Source organism: Mirounga leonina, unplaced genomic scaffold (assembly GCF_011800145.1).
Source record: "Mirounga leonina isolate KUSES-001 unplaced genomic scaffold, KU_Mleo_1.0 Mir_173, whole genome shotgun sequence".
Classification (NCBI taxonomy): Eukaryota; Metazoa; Chordata; class Mammalia; order Carnivora; family Phocidae; genus Mirounga; species Mirounga leonina.
The window spans coordinates 63359413-63385087 of record NW_023270447.1 but is presented as its reverse complement, the minus strand read 5'-3'; the positions used below and the strand labels follow the sequence as shown (position 1 = coordinate 63385087).

The window sequence follows — 25675 nt, the reverse complement described above, 5'->3', positions numbered from 1 at the left end:
GGTACTCATTGAAATTCTCAGAAGCTTGTCAGTGACCTCAATTTACAGTAACTGAAAAGTATTTTATGGCATAAATTTGGTTTTTAGTGTGTGGTCTTAAGGTATTTATTAGAAAAGGTTGGGGACCAGTAGTATAATCATACTTACTATTGAAGTGTTAAAAGTGTGTCATTTTAATTTACTGGATTTTTCTATTTTTTATTTTCCTGTTACTTTTGTTTCTTTATCGTAACTCTTTTTCTTCTATATTCAAGAAAATACGGGGTTTGGGGGAAAATACTGATATTCTTTTTAATTAACTAAAAATGTTAACTGAATGCTTACTTGTCACATAAAGATTCTAAAGCAGGCACTAAGTGGGATAAAAGCATGAGATAAGATACAGTACCAGCTTTCAAAGGATTTAGAATCAGGGAGAGTAGGTAACAGATTGAAGGATTCAATTTCTTCATTTGTAAGAACGATCAGATTTTTTTCATTACTTAAACGAAAGTGAAAAAAGTCTAGAAGGATGCCCCTATGTTAGTAGCCATTGATAAGTATGTGTGAGGCAAATGAGTTCTTGAATTGGAAGGTTGTACAAAACCCTACTATAAACTAGTCCTATTTTCTTTTTTTTTTTCTTTAAAGATTTTATTTATTGAGAGAGAGAGAGCACCTGCACTCAAGCAGGGGGGAGGGGCAGGAGGAGAGGGAGAAGCAGGCTCCCAGCTGAGCAGGGAGCCCCACATAGGGCTCGATCCCAGGACCCTGGGATCATGACCTGAGCCAAAGGCAGGCGCTTAATTAACTGAGCCACCCAGGCACCCGCAAAGGTAGTTTTAAAATACTTTGTACATCCCCATTGTAGCAGTTAACATGCACTGTAATTCTCAGCAATTGCCTGCTTCCTCATTTATTATCTGTGACTCAGCTGTGAGTTCATGAAGGCAGAAATCAGGCTAGTTTGTATCCCCAGTACTTAGTAAATACCACTGCTTTGAAAGACGTGTATATTTTAATTTTAACATGGCTGTTTTTTTCCTGTGGATTTTGTGCACAGAGGATTTTGGATATCATTTGGAAGACTATGGTCTTGTCTCCAAGGAATTCTAGTTGGAGAGCTTAAGTTAAAAGCTCCAAGGAAGTCTAGTTGGAGAGCTTAAGTTAAAAGCTCAAAACAGGAAAGTAATAAAAAGGCCAGTATGAGTCATTAGTTCTAAAGTTGACCCAAAGTAGAATAAAAAATATCCCAATTAAAAATGTTGATAAGATGCTGTGAATTCACAGCAGGGCAAGAGATCTTGGACAGTAGAGTAGTCTATAAGGAAGACTTCATGATGAAGAACGTTTCCACTGAATGTTGAAGGATGGGGAGGATCAGCTTGTGCGAGAGGAGGAGAGCTGTTTGTTTAGGCTTACTATATACTAACAGGTAGTGTTCATCCATAGAGTATTTGTAATAACTGGAAATAATAGAACTATATATGCCTTATGAACTACTAGTCTGGGTTTTTCATATCATCTCCTCCCCCATTGTTTTAGGTTAGTGAATTTTGACTTGAAATCTGTATTTCTAGCTTCCTTCACTTTTGTCCTGTTTTTCTTAACACTTTGGTTCCAAGGTGAAAGCTCCTCTCTGAATTGTACCCCTTTAAAATGTAAGAGCTTCCCTGTGGGAATAAAACAACATGAGATTCATTTTTCATTTTGTTTACTCTTCTGATTATTAGCCACAGTTGACTGGAGATGAGAAATAGTCTCTTCTTAGGCTCATCTTTTACTTGTGAAGTAGAAATAATATTGCCTCCCTTGCCAATTTTACATATTTATCATGCTGATAAAATGAGATAATACAATTATCTCATTCAAGTTATTTGAAAAGGATAAGAAATGTTCTAGAAATGCAAGTTGTATGTTCTTCCCATTCTGATTTATATGTCTGACTTAGAGAGTTTTTCATGCTATTTCTCAGTGTAGAGATGTGATATTGCTGTTACACTGCAAAATCAAATTTTAGGATTCTTGGTTTTGGACAGGAGCTTGAACATGGCCTGGATGGTAGATGGTTGCTGTGGAACAGCTGTTGTTTTCTCTTGCTGTGGAATTCTCATTTTGGTCCCTCAGTCACTTCAATTTTAAACACCCTATCGTGGGCCTTTTGTCTCTGGATGACCCTTCTGATATATTTAGCTGTGAATGAGGTTATGGTTGTTTAGGGCATCAGTAAAATTCCATCTTCATTAAGTATGGTGAGGTCTTTTTTTTTTTTTTCCCTTACCTGAAAACTGAATTTAACTTTATGTTTTAGGCTTTAACAACTTAACTTTACCTCTCAGTACTCCTTTGATACAGATTTGCATCAAGTGTGATCTTGCATCTGAGAGTGATCTTTTGAAATGCTTTCTAAAGTATTAAGGTTGACTTTCTTTTTTTCTTTTTCTTATATGTTTCATGAAAACAGTTTTTAACAGCTCTTCTAACATGCTCCCTATAACAACTTTCAGATATGCAATACAGTATTAACGATAGTCACCATACTGTACTAAAACATATTAAATTCTTACAATAACTCCATGAGGGAGGTCCTATTATTTCCATTTTTTTTTTTTTTAAGATTGTATTTATTAGAGAGAGACAGCGAGAGAGGGAACACAAGCAGGGTAGGAGTAGGAGAGGGAGAAGCAGGCTTCCCGTGGAGCAGGGAGCCCGATGTGGGACTCAATCCCAGGACCCTGGGACCATGACCTGAGCCGAAGGCAGACACTTAATGACTGAGCCACCCAGGCATCCCTTGTTTCCATTTTCTAGATGAGGAAACTGATACATAGAGTTAATAAGTTATGTGACTTATCCAGGGTCACACAGCTAGCAGCTATAGAGCTGAGAAGAGAATATACACAGTCTGGTTTTAGAATAATTGCTTTTATTTTTATTTATTTATTTTTTTTTTAAAGATTTTATTTATTTATATGAGAGACAGAGAGCATGAGAGGGAGGAGGGTCAGAGGGAGAAGCAGACTCCCCGCTGAGCAGGGAGCCCGATGCGGGACTCGATCCCAGGACTCCAGGATCATGACCTGAGCCGAAGGCAGTCGCTTAACCAACTGAGCCACCCAGGCGCCCCTAGAATAATTGCTTTTAACCACTGTACTATACTGCTTACTGTGTCATTGCATTGTCTTTGAAAACATGAGAAAACACAGAATTGTATGAGGTTCACTTTGTAAACATGAACATTTTACCCTGATTAAAGTTGATTCATTTACTCCATTCATCAGCACCTACTTTTTCTTTTATGTGTTTCAGACACTATTAGGTGCTGAGTTTTGAGCAAGGTATACATAGCCCATGACCTCATTAATTTTACATTCTAGCAGAGAAGACAAATGCTAGTAAGTTCTTCATCTAATGATTGAATTGCAGTTGTGATAAATGTTACAAAAATGTGGGTTTGTCTTTTTTTAATTGAAGTATAGTTGACTTTTAGAGTTGTTTTTTGTTTTTTTTAATTGATGAGAATAGAGTTTTTGATGGGGATTCTGACATGGTCTTAGAAATGAGATGATTCTCTGAGAAAATGGCATTTGAGCTAAACTTTGAAAGAAGCCTTTCTGTGCCTACCTGAGGGTATGACTAAAGTTAGAGACTTAGAACCACCTATTGGAACTGCATAGCACTTTGGAAGAGATGAACTAACTCTTACATACCTCATTTACCCTGATATATGCTTCATTTATCCTGAAATTTAACATTGTTTTGTACATTTGGTGTCTGGTATAATTAACATTTATAGTGCTGACACATAGACAAATGACAGAGAGATTATCCTTCATCTTCTTTATTAAGATAGGGAAGTGATAAAAAGAGTTGAGAAAGGGTCTTTAGAGGCCTTATTCTCCTGTTTTATTAGTATGTAAAAAGAGCCCCAGAAAACTCTGATTTGCCCAGAGGTGGTAAGATTTCTATATATAGCATAAATGAAAAAATGTATTTCTAAGTGTCTTAGTTGTTTGAAAATCCACTTATACCAAAGATTTTTTTTTTCCTTAACTGTATGAGAAAGCCTTTGAATTTAAAACAGTTTCTCAACCGGCCTCCTTTAGGCTTACTGGCAATAAGGATAAGCCTTGTATTTTTCTATCTGTAACTAGAGTGACTTGAATAAAAGTGAAAGAGAAATAGGGGTGCCTGGCTGGCTTAGTTGTAGGAGTATGCAACTCTTGATCTTGGGATCGTGAGTTCAAGGCCCACATTAGGTGCGGAGATTATTTAAAAATCTTAAAAAAAAAATGATAGTACTTCAGGTGAAAATCATCTGAAGTTATTATGTATAATTTGACTTATTTATATGGTAGCAGTGTTCATGAATAATTCTTTTTTTTAAAGTAGGCTCCACGCCCATTGTGGGGCTTGAAGTCACAGACCCGAGATCAAGAGTTGGATGCTGTACCAACTGAGCCAGTCAGGCGCCCCATGAATAATTTTTTTTAACTGTACAAAAATGTTTTTATCTGCATTGGGACTACAGTGGAACCTCCTTATAGTGTCTACTGTGTTCTCTTTAATATTTTCTTTATGAAATATTCCAGAAGACTCAGCCATGAGTTAATAGAAGAAAATTATATCCCTCTAATTGCCTCATCAATTATTAAAGATAGAAAACATTAAAAGAAACTTCATATCTCGTAACAAAATTTACAGGAAAGTCACCATTTTCTTTTTGACTCCATCTTCTCATTTTTGATAGATTGCAAAGGTCGACTGCAAGGAAATACTAGACATCATATGTAATCTGGAATCCGAGGGTCAGGATAACACAGCATTTGTTCTTTGTACGACTTACCTTACCCAGCAGCTCCAAACTGCAAGTGTATATTGTTCTTGGTAAGTATATTTACTTTTCATTGTCTTTATTTGTTTAGCACAGAGTAGGGCATTTAGAGTTTATGTAAAACATTGGCTTGTTTCAAATTTAAAGCCTAACTGATGTGAATTAAATCTTGTTTAGAAGCTAAACCATTTAATTAAAAATATTATTGTTTTTTTCCAGAAGAGTCCAGAAATAAAGTGAAGGTGAAGTTTGAGCTCCTCTTGATCATTCTGTTAACTTTAAGATACATTGTCTTTGAAGACAAAATTATGGCAACATGAAACAAATTGGTGTTAGGTCGTTTTCCTTTACACTTAGAATATCTTCTGGTAGTCATTTTCCCCCTCTTATTTAGAAACCCACTAATTATGTAGGTTTCTAGGTCAACCTTGCACTAGAGAAGGAAATCAATTTGAATAGTAATCTCTTGCAATTTTGGTACTATATTAGCAGAATTGCACTATTTTAGTTTTAATTCAATTTATATCTTGTTTGCCTACAGAGTACTTAGTTGCTAAGAAGGAAACAGTGAGTGTAACCCACGGATCTTTCATTCTAACTGTATGGAATCTATTTAGGCCAAAGGGACAGACTGGTACACAGGAAACCTCTAGAATGTAAGACTGTCAATAAGTATCATATTAGTAGTATGGATAATGCTATAGGATACTAGAGAAAGGTGCTCTCACTGTATGTTTAAGAAAGGTGTCAAGGAGGAGGTATTACCAGCTTTAATTCAAAGAATGGGTTGTATTTGCATGATCTTGATGGGAGAAACCTTGAGCATTTTAGAACCTAAGGATGGCTTAAAGTTGAAAATGAGCATTTTGATTATAGGAAAGCCCTTGGTGTACTTTAACCTTCATTGGTCTCCTTTTGGAGCATCTGTGTGTATTTGTACAATTTTATTATTATTAGCATTTTATGCTACTTTATTTCTTTTTATGTACTATTTTGCATAGAAATATTATTTGTGGGGGCTCCTGGGTGGCTCAGTCGTTGAGCATCTGCCTTCGGCTCAGGTCATGATCTCAGGATCCTAGGATCGAGCCCTGCATCAGGCTCCCTGCTCGGCAGGAGGTCTGCTTCTCCCTCTCCCACTCCCCCTGCTTGTGTTCCCTCTCTCACTGTGTCTCTCTCTTGTCAAATAAATAAATAAATAAAATCTTTAAAAAAAAAATAAATATTATTTGTGTACTGTAAATTATCCTACCCAATCCTCATAATTAGCATTGTGCAGATGAGGCAGTGGAGGACAGAGGAATCTGAGAAGTCTTGTGATTGCCCAGGATCTTAAGGCTAAAGTGTTAGAGCTAAGATTCACATCCAGGATTTTTGACTGCTAATCCAGTGCTTTTCTTCTCCTTTGGTTTTTTTCTTGGCACAGGGCCAGAATTCAGATTGTAGTCTTCTACCACTCAGTCCACAATGCCAGAGTTATATCTCCTATGAGAAAGGAGATAGTGGAATAGGGAGTTAAATATATTTTGTAATAATCATTGTGGGCATTTTGTCAAGATACTAAAAAAGAGGTGATACAAATAAAAAGTTAGGTAGCAGTAAGGATTTTGATCATTAAATTAAGTAGAGGAGGTTTTTTTTCCATACATTACAGATTAGAGATCTTAGCAAGTATACTCTTAATCCCTTTGATCTGTTTTACCCATTCCCCCCCACACACACTTCCCCTCTGATAACCACCAGTTTGTCCTCTGTGTTTAAAAATGTTGTTTTATTTGCCTCTTTTTTTCCCCTCTGTTCATTTGTTTTGTTTCTTAAATTCCACCTATGAGTTTAGTCATGGTATTTGTCTTTTTCTGCCTGATTGATTTCACTTAACATTGTACTCTCTGGATCCATCAATGTTGTTAAAAATGGCAAAATCTCATTCTTTTTTATGGGATATGTATATATATTGTATGTATACACACTCACACACATATATATATCACATCTTTTTTATACATTCGTCTGTTGATAGACACTTGAGCTGCCTCCATATCTTGGCTATGGTAAATAATGTTGTAATAAACATAGGGGTGCACATATCTTTTTGAATTAGTGTTTTTGTGGGGTTTTTTGTAAATACCTAGGAGTGGAACTACTGGATCATATGGTAATTCTATTTTTAATTTTTTGAGGAACCTCCATACCGCTTTCCAGAGTGATCGCACCAGCCTACATTCCTACCAACAGAGCACAAAGTTTCCTTTTTCTCTACATCCTGGCCAGTACTCGTTATTTCTTGTGTTTTTTATTTTGACCATTCTGACAGGTGTGAGGTGATATCTCATTGTGGGGTTTTTTTGTTTGTTTGGTTTTATTTTTTATTTTTTAAAGAGAGAACTCTCAAGGAGGAGGGTGGGCAGAGGGAAAGGGAGAGAGAGAGAGAGAGAACCTTATGCAGGCTCCAGGCCCAGTGTGGTGTCAACTGCTGGGCTCCAGCTCATGACCCTAAGATCATGACCTGAGCCGAAAGTTGGACACTGAATTGACTGAGCCACCCAGGCGCCCCTCATTGTAGTTTTGATTTGCATTTCCCTGATGATTAGTGATGTTGAACATCTTTTCAGTGTGTCTGTTGGTCATCTATATGTCTTTGGAAAAGTGTATTTTTGTGTGCCCATTTTTTTTTAAAGATTTTATTTATTTATGTGTCAGAGATAGAGAGCAAGAGAGCAAAAGCAGGGGGAGTGTCAGGCAGAGGGAGAAGCAGGCTCCCCACTGAGCAAGGAGCCTGATGCAGGACTCAGTCCCAGCACTCTGGGATCATGAGCTGAGCGGAAGGCAGACACCTAACCAACTGAGCCACCCAGGCGTCCCCTCTGCTCATTTTTTAATTGGGTTATTTGTTTTTGTGTGTGTTCCGTTGTATAATTTCTTTAAATATCTTCTCCCATTCAGTAGCTTGTCTTTTCATTTTGTTGATGGTTTCCTTTACTGTGAAAGCTTTTTATTTTGGTATAGTCTTCAATAGTTTAATTTTGTTTTTGTTTCCCTTGCCATAAGAGACATATCTAGAAAAATGTTTCTATGGCTGATATCAAAGAGATTACTGCCTGTGTTTCCTTCTAGGAATTTTATGGTTTCAGGTCTCACATTGAGGTCTTTAATCCATTTTGAGTTTATTTTTGTGTATGGTCTATAAGAAAGTGGTCCTGTTTCATTCTTTTGCATGTAGCTGTGTTGGTTTTCCCAACACCATTTGTTGAAGAGATTGTCTTTTTCCTAGTGTATATTCTTGCCTCCTTTGTTGTAGATTAATTGACCATAAAAGTGTGGGTTTATTTCTGTGTTCTTTATTCTGTTCCATTGAATAATGTATTGGTTTTTGTGCCAATATCATACAGTTTTGATTACTATAGCTTTGTAGTATGATCTTGAAATCTGGGGTTGTGATACCTCCATGTTCCTCTTTTTCAAGACTGCTTTAGCTGTTTGGGGTCTTTTGTGGTTCCATGCAAATTTTGGGATTATTTGTTCTAGTTCTGTGAAAAATGCTATCAGTATTTTAATAGGGATTGCACTGAATGTGTAAATTGCTTTGGGTAGTGTGGACTTTTTATTTAACAGAGTGGGAGAGGGGTTGGGGAGGGGCAGAGGGAGAGGGGGAGAGAGAGAATCCCAAGCAGGCTCCATGCCTAGCACGGAACCCGACACAGGGCTCAATCTCAGAACCCTGAGATCGTAACCTGAGCTGAAATCAAGTCAGACGCTTAACTAACTGAGCCACCAAGCTGCCCCAGGTAGTGTGGACATTTTAACAATAATTGGTTTTCCCAACTCATAAGCATGGAATCTTTCCATTTGTTTGTTTCATCTTCAATTTCTTTCATCAGTGTTTTATAGTTTTTAGTACAGGTCTTTTACTTCCTTGGTTATGTTTATTCCTAGGTATTTTATTCTTTTTGGTGCAGCTGTTAAATGGGATTGTTTTCTTAATTTTTCTTTCCACTACTTTATTAATGTATAGAAATGCAGCAGATTTCTGTATATTAATTTTGTATCCTGCGACTTTACTCAATTTTTATCAGTTCTAATAGTTTTTTAGTGGAGTCTTTAGGGTTTTCTGTATATAGTGTCATGTCATTTGTAAATAGTAAAGTTTTACTTCTTCCTTACCAATTTAGATGCCTTTTATTTCCTTTTGTTGTCTGATTGCTGTGGCTAGAACTCCCAGTACTGTGTTGAATAAAAGTGGTGAGAATGGACATCCTTGTCTTGTTCCTGATCTTAGAGGAAAAGCTCTGTTTTTCACCGAGTATGTTTGCTGTGGGTTTTTCATATATGGCCTTTATTATGTTGAGGTATGTTCCTGCTAAACCCACTTCGTTGAGAGTGTTTATCATGAATGGACATTGTACTTTATCACATGCTTTTTCTGCTTCTGTTGAGACAATTATATAGTTTTTATCCTTCCTCTTATTAATGAGACATATCATGTTGATTGATTTGTGAATATTGAATCACCTTGCATCCCTGGAATAAATACCACTTGATCATGATGAGTAATTTTTTTAAATTTATTGTTAGATTTGGTTGCTAATATTTTGTTGAGGATATTTGCATCTGTGTTCATCAGAGATATCATCCGGTATTTTTCTTTTTGTGTAGGCTTTACCTGGTTTGGGTATTGGGGTATTGGGGTAATGCTGGCCTGCCTCGTAGAATGGATTTGTAATCTTTCCATCCTCTTCTGTTTTTTAGAATAGTTTGAGAAGAATAAGTATTAACTGTTCTTTAAATGTTTGGACATATGAAGCCATCTGGTGTTGGACTTTTGTTTCTTGAGAGTGTTTTGATTACCGATTCAGCTTCACTGCTAGTAGTTGATCTGTCCACATTCTCTGTCTCTTCTGATTTGGTTTTAGAAGGTTATATGTTTCTAGGAATTTATCCATTTCTTCTAGGTTGTCAAATTTAATGGCATATAATTTTTCATAATATTCTTTTGTAATCCTTTGTATTTCTGTGGTGTCAGTTATTATTCCTCTTTCATTTCTGATTTATTTATTTGAGCCCCCCCCTTTTTTTCTTTTAAATGAGTCTGGCTGAAGGTTTATCAATTTTGTTGATCTTTTTAAAGAACCAGCTCCCGGTTTCATTGATCTGTTCTATTTTCTTTAGTTTCTATTTCATTTATTTCTTCTCTAACCTTTTTTATTTCCTTCCCTCTACTGGCTTTGGTCTCTGTTCTTTTTCTAGCTCCTTTAGGTGTAAGTTTAGGTTGTTTATTTGAGATTTTTCTTGATTACAAAGTAATTTTAAAACTATAGTCATACAGTTCTTTTAATATTCCTGATAGAGCTTCCCTTTTAGAGTGACCCTAACTTTTTTTTTCTTCCTTTCTTCACTCAGCCACATTAGCCCTTCCAAGAATGTTAGTGGCTCTAGGATTAATGCTGCTCCCCTGCAGCAGGAAGGGATTAACAGGGATTTCCCTCTTGGCCTCCTGAGGAGCTATAATGAGTAAAGAAAATATTAAGTCACTTCACACTTTGTTAAAACTAAGCTTCTTCCAAGCAATTCAAAGAGAATAGGATCTAAAGTTTTCAAATTTGGAAACATTTTTTTTTTTTTTTACCCTTGTGTTGTTTTCATAGTTGTTTGTTTTGCTTTGGGATATTGGACATTGGAATTAGAATAACTACAACAAAACAGTGAATTTTACTAAAGAAAATGAAACTCAGGGATTCTGTTCAGATAGGATAGATTCTTTTGTTGTGCTAGAAATGCTAGAAATTTCCTGTGTTGAAGATAGTGGGTTATATGGAATATTTGGAATCTGACAAAAGCAGTCACTTATTTTTTAAAAAATATACTAGGGGTGCCTGGGTGGCTCAGTTGTTAAGCATTTGCCTTCGGCTCAGGTCATGATCTCAGGGTCCTGGGATCGAGCCCCAAGTCGGGCTCCCTCCTTAGTGGGGAGTCTGCTTCTCCCTCTCCTTCCCCTGCTCATTCTCTTTCTCTCTCTCTCTCAAATAAATAAAATCTTAAAAAAAAGAGAAATTTTCTTCAGAGATATTTATAAACCACAATAAAATATATTACTTCATATCAGTCACCATATTATTGATCTCAGAAGGTATATTGCTTAGCTTCTTCATTAACCCTGGCCCCAAATGAGTTTTGGCTCTCTGCAAAAATCAAAGATGTGCTGGAGGAATGAGTTTCCTATAGATGTCTGCAGTGGTAATATTAGAGTAACCACAAAAATTATAAAGATAACCATTTTTGAATGGGACAGTATACATATAGATGTGTAATTACTATTGCTACTTTTATTTTTTATTTTTATTTTATTTAAATTCAAGTTAGTTAACATATAGTATATTATTAGTTTCCGAAATAGAATTTAGTGATTCATCAGTTGCATATAACATCCAGTGCTTACTTACATAAAGTGCCCTCCTTAATTACCCCAGCCCGCCCCCCCAGCAACCCTCAGTTTGTTCCCTATAGTTAAGAGTCTCTTATGGTTTGCCTCCCTGTTTTTATCTTATTTTATTTTTACTACTGCTACTTTTAAAATAAAGTTCATACAGGTGAACCTTAAACCTCTACAGAAAGCTTTCAGCAAGTTTGATAGGTTGATCTTTGCTTTCTTAGAACTTAGTTTAAATCTTGTATGTTGTACATTTGTGTTTTTCAGATATAATTTCATGCCTATTCTTTCCTAGCCTTGAGTCTAGACTTTGATATACCAGGGTCAACATGTATGTTGCCCTCAGTGCCTGTCAAAGACCACCATGTATGTTTTATTTAACCTAATTTTGTTGGAAATAAAAAGTTAAAAAAAAAAATCATGAGAGTCAACTACTGTATTTGCAGGACCTGCCTTTAGGGATGGTCACTCCTTAATTCCACAGTTTTCTTTGCCTCATTCCCAAAGTGCCTAAGTTCTGGATATCAGTGTGACGTATTAGCTGGACTCCACGGGCTTCCTGCTATGCTGTAACACAGTGTAGTTTAAAGTTCTTGCTTGGTAGCTAGATCTCTGCCAAAATGTGTTTCCCACTATTAATAGAACTAAATTTCCTTTCCAGTTTTTATGAATTTGTGTATAATTTGTTGACTTGAGGTAGGCAGGGGGCTAATTTGAGGCATTGGGTTAATAAATTATCTGAACATTGGAAGCATCCATACAGTGGAATCATTTTCAATATATATTCTTTAATGGCTATCCATTTTATTTTATTTTTTAAAGATTTTATTTATTTATTTGACAGAGAGAGACACAGCGAGAGAGGGAACACAAGCAGGGGGAGTGGGAGAGGGAGAAGCAGGCTTCCCGCCGAGCAGGGAGCCCGATGTGGGGCTCGATCCCAGGACCCTGGGATCATGACCTGAGCCGAAGGCAGACGCTTAACGACTGAGCCACCCAGGCGCCCCATGGCTATCCATTTTAAAAAATCGTATCATTGTAGTAACTGAAGAAGTGTTTGTCCTTCCTAGTGCTGCATGTATGATCCAGCAGGCTCTGAGTTACTATTTATTGGTGGTTTCAGTTTTCCAGTGTGCAGATGTGAATGGATGGCATCATGGCATTTTCAAGAGTAATATACTGTTTGTTTTGGTTTCATTCAGGCAAGTTTATATGTTTGGGTAGGTAATAGCAGTTCTAAATTATTGAAGTGTAATTGTGTAAATAAGTATAAAAACAAAATACATGATAACAATGACCTTTTCTGGTCATGGGTATTTGGATTTAAGATAACTATAGCTTGAAATATTTAATTTGGAATAAATCAAGCCCTAGACATTCTGATTTGTTTGTTTTTTTTAATATTTATTTTTTCTTTATTTTTTTTTAAAGATTTTATTTATTTATTTATTTGACACAGAGAGAGAGACAGCGAGAGAGGGAACACAAGCAGGGGGAGTGGGAGAGGGAGAAGCAGGTTCCCCGCTGAGCAGGGAGCCCGATGCGGGGCTCGATCCCAGGACCCTGGGACCATGACCTCAGCCGAAGGCAGATGCTTAACGACTGGACCACCCAGGCGCCCCTAAATATTTATTTTTTATTTAGAGACAGCGTGCGTGCACACAAGCGGGGGTGGGGTGGGGTGCAGAGGCAGAGGGAGAAGCAGGCCCCCTGCCAAGCAGGGAGCCTGATGTGGGTTTTGTTTCCCAGCACCTTGAGATCATGACCTGAGCTGAAGGCAGACACTTGACCGACTGAGCCACTCTCAGGTGCCCCTGATTTATTTTTTTAATTTAATGGGTGCCTGAGTGGCTCAGTTGGCTAAGCGGCCAACTTGTGATTTCAGCTCACAAGTCATTTTCAGTCATGGGATCGAGCCCCGTGGTGGGCTCCTCGCTCAACAGGGAGTCTGCTTGAGATTCTCTCCCTTCCTCTCCCTCTTTTTCTCACCCCTAAAACAAATAAATCTTAGGAAAAATTTTTTGAGGGGGACCTGGGTGGCTCAGTTGGTTACGCATCTGCCTTTGGCTCAGGTCATTATCCCGGGGTCCTGGAATTGAGTCCTACATCAGGCTCTTTGCTCCGTGGGGAGACTGCTGCTTCTTCTGCCTGCTCCCCCTGCTTGTGCTCGTGCTCTCTCTCTGACAAACAAACAAACAAATAAATAAATAAATAAAATCTTTTAAAAAAAGTTATTTGAGAGACTTTTAAGTCTTAAACTCTACTTAATCACTTTATCAGATTTGCCTAACTTTAAACTTCTAGCCAATTGATGAATTTTAGATCGTAGATATTCCTTGTCCTTTTCTTTTCTCTTCATAATCAGGTTTTACTGATTTGGTAATTTTGTTCTTTTCAAATAGGATAGATTTTATACACGTATTTTGATAGAACTCCTTTTTATCTCTGAGCATATATAATTCTCCACTTCCTTTGTTATTCTGAATTTTGCACTATTCTCAAAACTTTTTATTTCTAAGGTACTTAACATCTAAAAGAAGCAATCTTGTGAGTTTAAAAATGAACAGTCATCCCAGTTACTTGCCTGGCCAGTAGCTCTTTTCAAAGCTGACCTGTCTCAATTTTTATTTTTCCTGGTTAGGAAAGCAACACTAGTCCCCAAAGACAAATATTTAAAGTCATTTCAAGTTAATTTTATTTATTATAACTCAAATTTGCCATCACAAAATATTATAAGCTTTCATCACGTATCTTTTAAGGTGTTTATCTATTTCAATCTTTGAGGCAAGTTTTGTATGTTTGTAAGAATTTCACAATATGAGAACCCCAGTTACCTCTTTAAAAGTATAAGTTCTGTTAAATATGTTTATTTTCTGTTATAAAAAGAAATATGTTCATTTGTTAAGCTTTGTATTTGTGCCCAGCTTCCTAGAATAGTCTTTTAACAGCAGTAAGACATTAGTGTTCTAGAACTGGCTTGTGAAAATAATACTTTTTTAATGAAAATTATTTAACAAATACTACAGTATATATTGGAGTGTACAGAAAAAAAGTCACTTTTTTTAAATGCTAACATTCTCTCTTTAGTTTTACCAAGTAACTTACCTTGCATTCATATTTTACGTTCATATTAGCATTTTTATCCTAGGCATTTTTGAGTTTCTAGTGTTTTTCCTTAAGAGTTTTCTCTTAACCCATTCAGGCACCCATTAAATTAAAAAGCTTAATCTTTCCAAGCTTTTCTTTGTTTCCATGATGAATATTTGTAGGATTCTTGTATTTTAGCCATTTCCAAGAGTGCCATTTTACTAATTGTATTAGTAAATATTTAAACATCCCCAAATACATGCCTAAGTAGCATCATGACATTTTAGAGCTGGAAAGGGGCAGGAGATTAGCGTGGAGAAGTATACTATTAGGATATTTATTAGGTGTATATATTTTGTTAGCGGTGTAGGGATGTTTGATGATCCCTGCCCACTAGGATAAGGTTTTAATTCAGTCAATATAATTACCAGTGTAAGGGGTAAAACCTTTTGGAACACTACGGGATCTTAGTGTTTTAAAATGTCAACATAAAGGGGCGCCTGGGTGGCTCAGTTGGTTGAATGTCTGACTCTTGGTCTCAGCTCAGGTCTTGACCTCAGGATTGTAAGTTCAGGCCCCTCGTTGGGCTCCACACCTAGCCTAACATGAAGCCCACTTAAAAAAGTCAACATAAAGGAAGTAGTCTTTGTTGTTTTTACTTTTCCCCACCGCAAAGAAGAAAGAAGTGGTGGAATTATCAGGGAGGATTCTCAACAATTTTACCAGTTTGAGAGGACACAATAGGGAATATAGATAGCTTTTTTTCCCTAGTTTTTGCTTATTTTTACAAATAAACAAAAGACCAAAATGGAATGGGGAGGTGGACAGCAAATACCAGTTGCTTTAAATGTTTTACCTTAATCTTTCTTTTTATAGGGAATTGACTCTCTTTTGGAGTAAACTGCAAAGAAGAATTGACCCTTCTTTAGACACTTTTTTGGAGCGCTGTCGTCAGTTTGGTGTCATAGCTAAAACACAGCAGCATTTATTTTGCCTGATTAGAGTTATACAAACTGAAGTGAGTAATTTTGCTTTTTTATGATGATTGTCCTGAAATGAAGAAATGAGTGGGAAGATAACTTCTCAGGCAACTCCTCTTAGATGAGGGAAAATGAGAAATAATGGACTTTAATAAGATTATGGAATTGGACATATCTAGCCGTTTCTGCAGATTGACCTTCTGGAATCCACAGCTTTTCTTAATGGAAAATAATGATTTGACGTGACAGACCATTAGAGGAAAGGAAGATTATGTTTTTGGGCTGTCACCTCAACTACTCTATATCTACTTTTACTAGGACGATTTTCTGTTTTTTATGCAGGCATGTTTGTTTACATGTTAACATAATTATTATAAATGAAGAAAATACATGTATTTTTTGTATTTTCCTTAAGAATGGAGTGATACATTTTCTAAGTTTTGAAATAATAGAACAGTTCCAGAATCAACTCTATACAAATAGTAAACTTCTGTGCAGAAATATTTATTTCTTAAAAAGAAATGAAGTGCCATGTATAAAGCCTTGTGTTTTGAGTTCAGCCCTATATATATATTAAGACCAGCCTAGAGATTCAGGATGAATCTTATACTGTGCTCTATTTTTATGTTGTTTTTAGTATCTGCTCATGACTGAGCTCTCAATATACCCATAGCTGTAATGGCTGATGGGTATGTTTTATGGGTTACTTCTTTGACAACATCCAAGGATTGTTTATACTGAAGTCAAGGCACAGTTTTATCGTTGATAAATCCAGTCTCCTTTAATGTTGTAAGCGTCTGTAGCCTATATTTTATTTGAAGTTTGTTGGTTTGGACTTCTCCAGGGAAGACTGGAAAAGGTAAAATATTTTATTAAAAGTAAATTTGTGATCAGATAAGTTAGGTGATAATTATTTCTAATCACTGTGAATGCAGTTGTATCTTCTATCACAGAAACAACATGTGCAAGTAATTATAGAACTTACTTAAAAAATTAGTTTTAGAACTGGCCTTTAAAAAGTTTTGTAACCTTTAAGGAAAGTATTAGTTTTCTATTATTGCATAAGAAAGTACCACAAACTTAGCACTTAAAACAACACCCAATTTGTTAGCTACAGTTTTGTAGGACACAATGTAGCACAGCGAGGCAAGGTTTGCTGCTCATAGTATCACAAAGGTGAAATCAAGGTGTTGGTCAGGTTGCGTTCTTATCTAGAAGCTTTGTGGAAAATCCGCTTCTAAGTTTATTCTTATTGCTGAAAGAATTCAGTTCCTTTTGATTGTAGGACCGAGGTCCTCGTTTTCTTGCTGGCGGTCAGCCACATTCTGTTTTCAGTGGCTAAAAGCCTCCCTCATCCCATACCTGCATTTTTTTAAGCCAGCAGAGGTATAAGAAATTCTCCTAATTCGAATCTGCTTCCAGACCTAGATTTAAAGGGCTTAAATGATTAGGTCAGGCCCACCTAGGTAATGCACCTATCTACATAATCATAGGAATGGGTACTGTATTTACAGGATCCACTTAAACTTGAGGAGAGGAGATCATACAAAGGTGAGGGTCACTTGGAGTTCATCTTAGAATTATACTTACGATGAGAAACCACAGAAAATGGGAAAGCTACTAGAGAACTAGGGAAAATGGGTTTCTGACACAGACTAAGGAATTTGCTGTCCACTTGCATAACCAGAACCCATTTCTCTTTAAGCCTAGTCTAGGGTACTTCCACTATAATCATTCGTGATAACTAGCCTGAAGGGTAGAAAAGGTGTGGACTGGTAGGTGGAAGGGGAGTGAGTGTAGAATTCTTTACAAATTGAGAGACTCACCTGTAGGTTTTTAAGGAGAGATGATCTAACCTATTGCAATTAGGATCTAGTTCTGCAATGAATAGTAGATATCCCACAATAGTAGTGGTCTAAAGAAGATGGAAGTTTCTCCCCCTCTCATATAGGTAGATAAACCAGGCAGAGTGGCCAAAGTTGCTTTTAGTGGCTCCACATACCAGAAACCCAGGTTCCTTTTGTCTGTCTGCCATCAACACAAGTTTCCATCTCATATTCTAAGACCTAACTATTCCAGTCCTAGGTATCATGTCTCCATTCTAGATAGCAAGGTGGCAGGGGGCGAGGAGAGAGGGGCAAACTACACAAACCACACTATGATAAATCTTTTCTCACTCCCTCCAATACACACACACACCACCATATCTAGCTTCAAGGGAGATGAGATATATTCATTATTTCAGATTACTTTGTAACCAGATAGAAATCAGTCATTCTGTTTTTGTAGTAAAAGAGGGGAGAGGATATTGGGAGACAACTAATAACCAGTGACATAGCCCTTGGGATGGAACAGGTTAATGATGCTGAAAAGCTTATGTGGGGTTTAGGCCTCTTGCAGAAGGCAACAGTGAGTGTGTAATAGAGAGGGCTTTATATAGTACCTCTTTATTTTCTGGGTTTCCATTTTCTATAAATAGCTTAAACCAGATCATCACATAAAGGTGCTTAGAGTAGGGGCACCTGGGTGGCTCAGTCGGTTGAGCATCCGACTCTTGATCTCAGCTCAGGTCTTAATCTCAGGGTCATGAGTTCAGGCTCCAAGTTGGGCTCCACGTTGGGCATGGAGCCTACTTTAAAAAAAAATCGGGTGCTTAGAGTTGTTAGACTTTAAAAATAGTATGACAGAATGGATGTAGATGAGGTTATATTTTGAAATGAAAGTAGTAAGAAGGATCATCTTGAATCCAGTTTATTTGGCCATATGGCCCTTTTTGGTGGAACATATGGTGCTTACTGTTTGCAAAATAAGACTTTGTCTAGTTGAATTCCTTCTCTTTAGTAATGAAGAAGCTGAAAATTAGAGGTGTGTGACTTGTAAGGATCATAAAACTAGTTTGCAGCAGAGTCAGGACTAGACCATGGGTCTTTTGACATTGCATAATATGATAGAAGATTATCATTTGTAAATCAGAGCACAGGGGACTTGAAGGGTCTAGTAAGTTTTAAAATAACTCATAGGTTCTCAACAAATTATTATTAATTTGTTAAAACTCCTTTTTAGAAGACTGAGATAAACAGCAAAGAATGTCCAATCTTTCCTAAACAGCCAAATCTGGTTGAAATGGTAAAATCTATGAAATCACTAAGCACTTTTCAAAAAACAGTCTAAAAACACTGTTAATACATTCTGAACAGGTATAACAAGAAGTTACTTGTTAAAACAGTGGTGAATAAATTAGAATTAGGTTATGGAATGTGGAGCTGAATTTTGAAGGCATTGATAGACATGACTAAATTGATTTTAAACCAGGTAGCTGAAAACAAGAGTGGTGTGGCATATTATATCCAGAGCACATAGGTTATAGCCATGTCAGATAACCTTTGGAATTCTTATAGGCTATAAAGTGGTTAAGAACTGAGGTTATGCACAAAGATAGCTTTAAGTTTAAATCCTTGTTCCTCTGCTCACTACCTGGTGACATTGGGCAATTAACGTGATGAGCCTTGGTTTCTTCATCTATAAAATGAGGATAATGTATAAAAAGAGTATTTGGAGTAGTGCCTAGAATGTAGTAAGGGTTTTGTAAATTGATGATAGTTGTTTCGTTGTGTTCCTAGAATTTGGAATGGTGCCCAACACAGAATAATTGCTTAACAAATTGATTACCAATTTGAACAGTAGAATTTATCCTGTTATTTTACATGGTATTCATCAGAATACTTAATATGCCAGCAATGTAGTAATCACTTTATATTATCTTCATTTTTATAATAATGTTAGGAGGGAAATCTAGTATTACCACTACTGTTACCATTTTATAGATGAGGCAGCAACAGCTTAGGAGTTAAGAACTTGTCACTGCAGTGAAGCTGGGGTTCAAAGGCCATCAAAGTCTATTTGAAAATTCTATGCTCTTGGGGCACCTGGCTGGCTCAGTTGGTAGAGCACGCATGTCTTGATCTCAGGGTTATGAATTTGAGCCCCACATTGGGCATAGAGATTACTTATTTGTTTGTTTGTTTGAGATTACTTTTTTAAAAAACTTTTATGCTCTTAAGTACTGTATTTTAAGCCACTCTGCCATATAATTCCACTTGTCTTTGCTCATAGTATTTTCACATTCCATTTCAGCCTTTCACATAAGTCATCTTGTATGCACTAGCCTTTTATCACATATGACCAGATCTTTTTCCTGATTTTTGATTAGTTTCTGAGAACCTGTTGCTATAGAGAGATTTTAAAATTTCTCTTGTTTTCCCCATGGGAAGCTGAGATACAGTACACCTCTAGCTAATTAGTACTAAAGTACTAATTCTTTTAGGAGAAAATGGGGAGGGGCCCTTGGGTGGCTCGGTCAGTTAAGCATTGGACTCTTGATTTCAGCTCAGGTTATGATCTCAGGGTTTGTGAGACCCAGCCCCACACTGGGCTTGATGCTGGGCATGGAACCTGCTTAAGATTCTCTCTCTTCCTCTGCCCCTTCTCTCTCTCTAAAAAACGGCGGGGGAAGAAATGGGGAGAATCATTTATTTTAGCCTTGAGATTTTGAAAACACCCAGCTGTTCATGACACACGTGTTTCTTCAATTGAATTCAATCCTAGACTCACTTTTATACAGGTGTTCCCTCTTATACCCATTTATTTAAGCCCTGTCCTTCCTAACCAGCTTAAGACAGTTCTTTTTTGAATCCTTCAATGACCTTATTTATCCTGAATTCCTTTGAATTCATGTACCTTTATTGTTTATACATTTGGAATATAAGCAAATTCCTTGAGGGTTAGAGATTGCTTTGTATGCAGTGCCTTATGAAGTTGGACATTCTGTAAATGTACATTGTTATTGTTCATGGTTGTAACATCTAATCCAGTCCTTTGCATGTTGAGACAAGAAGGATCTAAATGTAACTTGCAGGAAGAAAGATTAAAGATAATTTTAAGAACTCTAAACGTTTTGAGAAGTGTATGTCTTACCAGTGAAAGTTACATAATATTTCCATAATGAAAAAGAATAATAACCCCCCCCCTCCGTTTTTCTTATAGGCACAAGATGCTGGTCTTGGGGTGTCAATTTTACTATGTGTCAGAGCTCTTCAACTCAGATCAAGTGAGGATGAAGAAATGAAGGCATCAGTTTGTAAAACAATTGCTTGTCTTTTACCAGAAGATTTAGAAGTCAGACGAGCCTGTCAGCTTACAGAATTCTTAATTGAACCCAGTTTGGATGGATTTAATATGTTGGAAGAACTGTATTTGCAACCAGATCAAAAATTTGATGAAGAAAATGCACCAGTTCCAAATTCTCTCCGATGTGAGCTCTTACTAGCTTTAAAGGCCCACTGGCCTTTTGATCCTGAATTTTGGGACTGGAAAACTTTAAAACGACACTGCCACCAACTGCTAGGACAAGAAGCCTCTGATTCTGATGATGATCTAAGTGGCTATGAAATGTCTATTAATGACACAGATGTTTTAGAGTCATTTCTCAGTGACTATGAGGAAGGTAAAGAAGATAAACAATACAGAAGAAGAGATTTGACAGATCAGCATAAGGAGAAAAGAGACAAAAAACCCATTGGTTCTTCTGAACGATACCAGAGGTGGCTTCAGTATAAATTTTTCTGTTTGTTATGTAAGCGGGAATGTATAGAGGCCAGGATTCTTCATCATTCTAAGATGCATATGGAAGATGGAATTTATACCTGTCCAGTTTGTATTAAAAAATTCAAGAGAAAAGAAATATTTGTTCCTCATGTGATGGAACATGTTAAAATGCCGCCAAGCAGAAGGGACCGCTCTAGAAAGAAATTACTGTTGAAAGGCTCTCAAAAGGGAATTTGTCCCAAGAGCCCCTCTGCAACCCTGGAGCAAAACCAGTCATTGGATGAACAAGCCAAAGGAGAGTCTCATGAATATGTCACATTCAGCAAATTAGAAGATTGCCACCTGCAAGACAGAGATTTGTACCCATGTCCTGGCACAGACTGTTCCCGTGTATTTAAGCAATTTAAATACTTAAGTGTACATCTTAAAGCTGAACACCAAAATAATGATGAAAATGCCAAGCACTACTTGGATATGAAAAACAGAAGAGAGAAGTGTACTTATTGTCGACGACATTTCATGTCTGCTTTTCACCTGCGGGAACATGAACAAGTGCACTGTGGTCCTCAACCTTATATGTGTGTATCTATAGATTGTTATGCAAGGTTTGGATCAGTGAATGAACTACTTAACCATAAGCAAAAACATGATGATCTGCGTTATAAATGTGAATTAAATGGCTGTAATATTGTTTTCAGTGACTTGGGACAGCTTTACCACCATGAAGCACAACACTTTAGGGATGCATCTTACACCTGCAACTTTGTTGGCTGTAAAAAGTTCTATTATTCCAAAATTGAATACCAGGATCACCTCTCAGTGCATAATGTTGAAAGTTCGAATGGAGATATGAAGAAATCGGTGAAACTTGAGGAGGCTGCACCAGGTGAAAAGCAAGATTGTATTGATCAGCCCCATCTACTTGACCAAACTGATAAATCACATTTACCTGAAGATCTTCTTTTCTGTGCAGGATCAGCTAGTTCTCAAATAGAAACTGCAGAAAATCTGAAAGAAAACAGTGACAGTAATTCTAGTGATCAGTTAAGTCATAGCTCTTCAGCTTCCATGAATGAAGAGTTAATTGATACACTGGATCACTCTGAAACCATGCAGGATATATTATTATCTCATGAGAAAGTCTTCGTGCCCTCCAGTTTAAAAGAAAAATGTTCCAATGTGGCAGTTTGTTTTGATGGGACTAAGTTTACCTGTGGTTTTGATGGCTGTGGTTCCACGTACAAAAATGCAAGAGGGATGCAAAAACATCTACGGAAGGTTCATCCATACCATTTCAAACCCAAAAAGATAAAGACAAAAGATCTCTTTCCCTGTTTGGGTAATGAACATAATCAAACAACTGAAAAGTTTGATGCAGAACCTAAACCCAGCTCAGATACAAACAGTGACTCTCCGGATGAAGGTCTAGATCACAATATTCATACTAAATGCAAACGAGAATATCAAGGTTATTCCTCAGAAGCTTCCATTTGTGCTTCTAAAAGGCCATGTACAGAGGATACCATGTTGGAACTTTTGTTACGCTTGAAACATTTAAGCTTGAAAAACTCAATAACACACGGATCTTTCTCAGGGTCATTGCAGGGGTACCCATCCAGTGGTGCTAAGTCTCTTCAATCGGTTTCACCTACTATCTCAGACCTTAATTTTCAGAATCAAGATGAGAATATGCCAAGTCAGTACCTTGCACAGTTGGCAGCTAAGCCTTTTTTCTGTGAGCTTCAAGGATGCAAATATGAATTTGTGACCAGAGAGGCTTTGTTAATGCATTATCTTAAAAAACATAATTATTCAAAAGAAAAAGTCCTTCAGTTAACCATGTTTCAACATCGGTATTCCCCATTCCAGTGTCATATTTGCCAAAGGTCATTTACAAGAAAAACACACCTTAGGATTCATTATAAAAATAAACATCAAATTGGCAGTGACAGAGTAACTCACAAACTGTTAGATAATGAAAAATGTGATCATGAAGGCCCATGCTCAGTAGACAGATTGAAAGGTGATTGCTCTGCAGAACTTGGCGGTGATCCCAACAGTAACTCTGAGAAGCCACACTGTCACTCTAAAAAGGATGAATGCAGTTCAGAAACAGATTTGGAGTCATCTTGTGAAGAAACGGAAAGTAAAACCTCTGATATTTCATCACCAATAGGTAGCCATAGAGAAGAACGTGAAGGACGAGAGGGACGAGGTAGCAGGAGAACTGTTGCCAAAGGAAATCTCTGCTATATTTTGAATAAATATCACAAACCATTCCATTGTATCCATAAAACTTGTAACTCCTCATTCACCAATCTAAAAGGCTTAATTCGTCATTATAGAACTGTACATCAGTACAACAAAGAACAATTATGTTTAGAGAAAGACAAAGCAAGAACCAAAAGGGAACTTGTCAAATGTAAAAAGATATTTGCTTGCAAATATAAGGAATGTAACAAACGCTTCCTGTGTTCCAAAGCTCTTGCTAAGCACTGTAGTGACTCTCATAACCTAGACCATATTGAAGAGCCTAAAGTGCTTTCTGAAGCGGAGTCTGCAGCAAGGTTTTCCTGTAACCAGCCTCAGTGCCCTGCTGTTTTTTATACATTCAGCAAGTTGAAGCACCACTTGATGGAACAGCATAATATTGAAGGAGAAATACATTCAGATTATGAAATTCATTGTGATCTTAATGGCTGTGGCCAGATTTTCACCCATCGGAGTAATTACTCTCAACATGTATATTACCGACATAAGGACTATTACGATGATCTGTTTAGAAGCCAAAAAGTGGCAAATGAAAGGCTACTAAGGAGTGAAAAGGTGTGTCCGACGGCACTCACTCAAGGGCATGAACATCAGACTACCAGGAGGTCATTTAATGCTAAGGCTAAAAAATGTAGTTTAATCAAAGAAAAGAAGGCTCCGATTAGTTTTAAAACAAGAGCTGAAGCCCTTCATATGTGTGTGGAGCAGTCTGAGCACACACAGTACCCCTGCATGGTTCAAGGATGCTTATCTGTGGTGAAGTTGGAGAGCAGCATAGTGAGGCATTATAAACGCACCCATCAGATGAGTAGTGCCTATTTAGAGCAACAGATGGAAAATCTTGTCGTCTGTGTTAAGTACGGTACCAAAATTAAGGAGGAGCCCCCTTCTGAAGCAGAGCCTTGTATAAAGAAAGAAGAAAATAGCTGTGAATCAGAGCACACAAAGCACAGCCATTCCCCAGGTGACAGTAGCGTGACTGCCCAGAACACGGATTCCCTTCATCCAGGGGAAAGGGAGGGAGGTCAGAAAGGATGTACAGAAAGCAAACCAGTGTTTGATGCAGATAATCTGCTCTACAGAGGAACTTTGAAATGTAATCATAGTTCAGAAACCACTTCTTTGGAACAATGTAATATAGTTCAGCCTCCTCCTTGTAAAATAGAAAATTCCATACCTAATCCTAGTGGGATTGAAAGTGGGACTTACTTCACAAGTTTCCAGCTGCCTTTACCAAGGATTAAAGACTCCGAAACTGGGCAGCAAAGTTCAGGGCAAGAAAACACTGTAAAAAATTCAACCCATGTCCCAAAAGAGAATTTTAGGAAGCATCCACAGCCCAGGTCATTTGACTTGAAGACTTACAAACCTATGGGATTTGAATCTTCATTTCTGAAATTTATTCAGGAAAGTGAAGAGAAAGAAGATGATTTTGATGATTGGGAGCCTTCGGAGCACTTAACATTAAGTAATTCTTCACAACCCAGTAATGACTTAACAGGGAGTGTTATGGCAAATAATATGGTGAATGACAATGACCCTGAAGTTGACATACCTCATTCTTCCAGTGACTCTGCAATTCATGAGAACCTGACTGCAATCCCACCTTTGATAGTAGCTGAGACAGCAACAGTTCCTTCCTTGGAAAACCTGAGGGTTGTATTGGACAAAGCATTAACAGACTGTGGAGAGCTTGCCTTAAAACAGCTTCATTATCTTCGGCCAGTGGTTGTCCTTGAAAGATCTAAGTTTTCCACACCAATTTTAGACTTGTTTCCAACAAAAAAGACAGATGAGCTTTGTGTAGGAAGTTCCTAAATAGCAATTTTGTTTTAGAAACAGACTGGCTCCAACACTGCAACATGGGGACAATTGCCAACTTGAACAAAGGCTGAGAACCAGCCACACCGTTGTTTAGGGTAGAATAGGCTGTGTATTTACATGAATGTATAATATCTATGTCAGCAGTATTGGCTGAGTCCATTAGCTCTCCAGTTGGTTTATTGATTGGGGTTTTTTTTGTTTGTTTGTTTATTAAAAAAATGGAACTGTACTCTTGTTTGGTGCTAATTAATACATCAAAATATATTGGGGCTTCCTTTTTCAAATTAAGTGTGCATGATTGTATATGGAACAAATACTAAGATCCCAGGGTGGGAGGGCTAGGGAAAGGGATATGGAGTTCTTACTTGACTTGAATGTGCACCTGAGGGTGCTTTGTGTAATATATTGTACACTACAGCATCTTATATTTTTTGAGTTGAGTTTCAATAAATTACAATTTTTCACCCATTTCTTGTTTACTCATAATGAGTTTTCATGCCATACGTAAACTGAAACTGCACTTGTATTTTCTGGAATGTGCACTTACATTTTGCCCCAGTAGTTTTTTGTTTCTTATTAACCAAACCATTTAGATGAAGCTTCTTTTTGAATGACTATTGTCTTAAAATTTTTGTGCAAAGAAAATTCTGAAATTGAGTAATTAGCTCTGAG

General features: G+C 37.2%; 1 protein-coding gene across 1 annotated transcript in view; it reads left to right on the top strand.

The window, feature by feature from the left end:
- Positions 1 to 25471, top strand: part of RLF (RLF zinc finger) — an 85830-nt gene extending 60359 nt beyond the window's left edge. The window contains exons 6-8 of the mRNA XM_035018916.1: positions 4730 to 4866; positions 15201 to 15342; positions 20348 to 25471. Coding sequence (XP_034874807.1) covers positions 4730 to 4866; positions 15201 to 15342; positions 20348 to 24997 — 4929 coding nt within the window. The 3' untranslated portion in view covers positions 24998 to 25471. The remainder of the gene's footprint in view (positions 1 to 4729; positions 4867 to 15200; positions 15343 to 20347) is intronic.
- Positions 25472 to 25675: the final 204 nt, after the last annotated feature.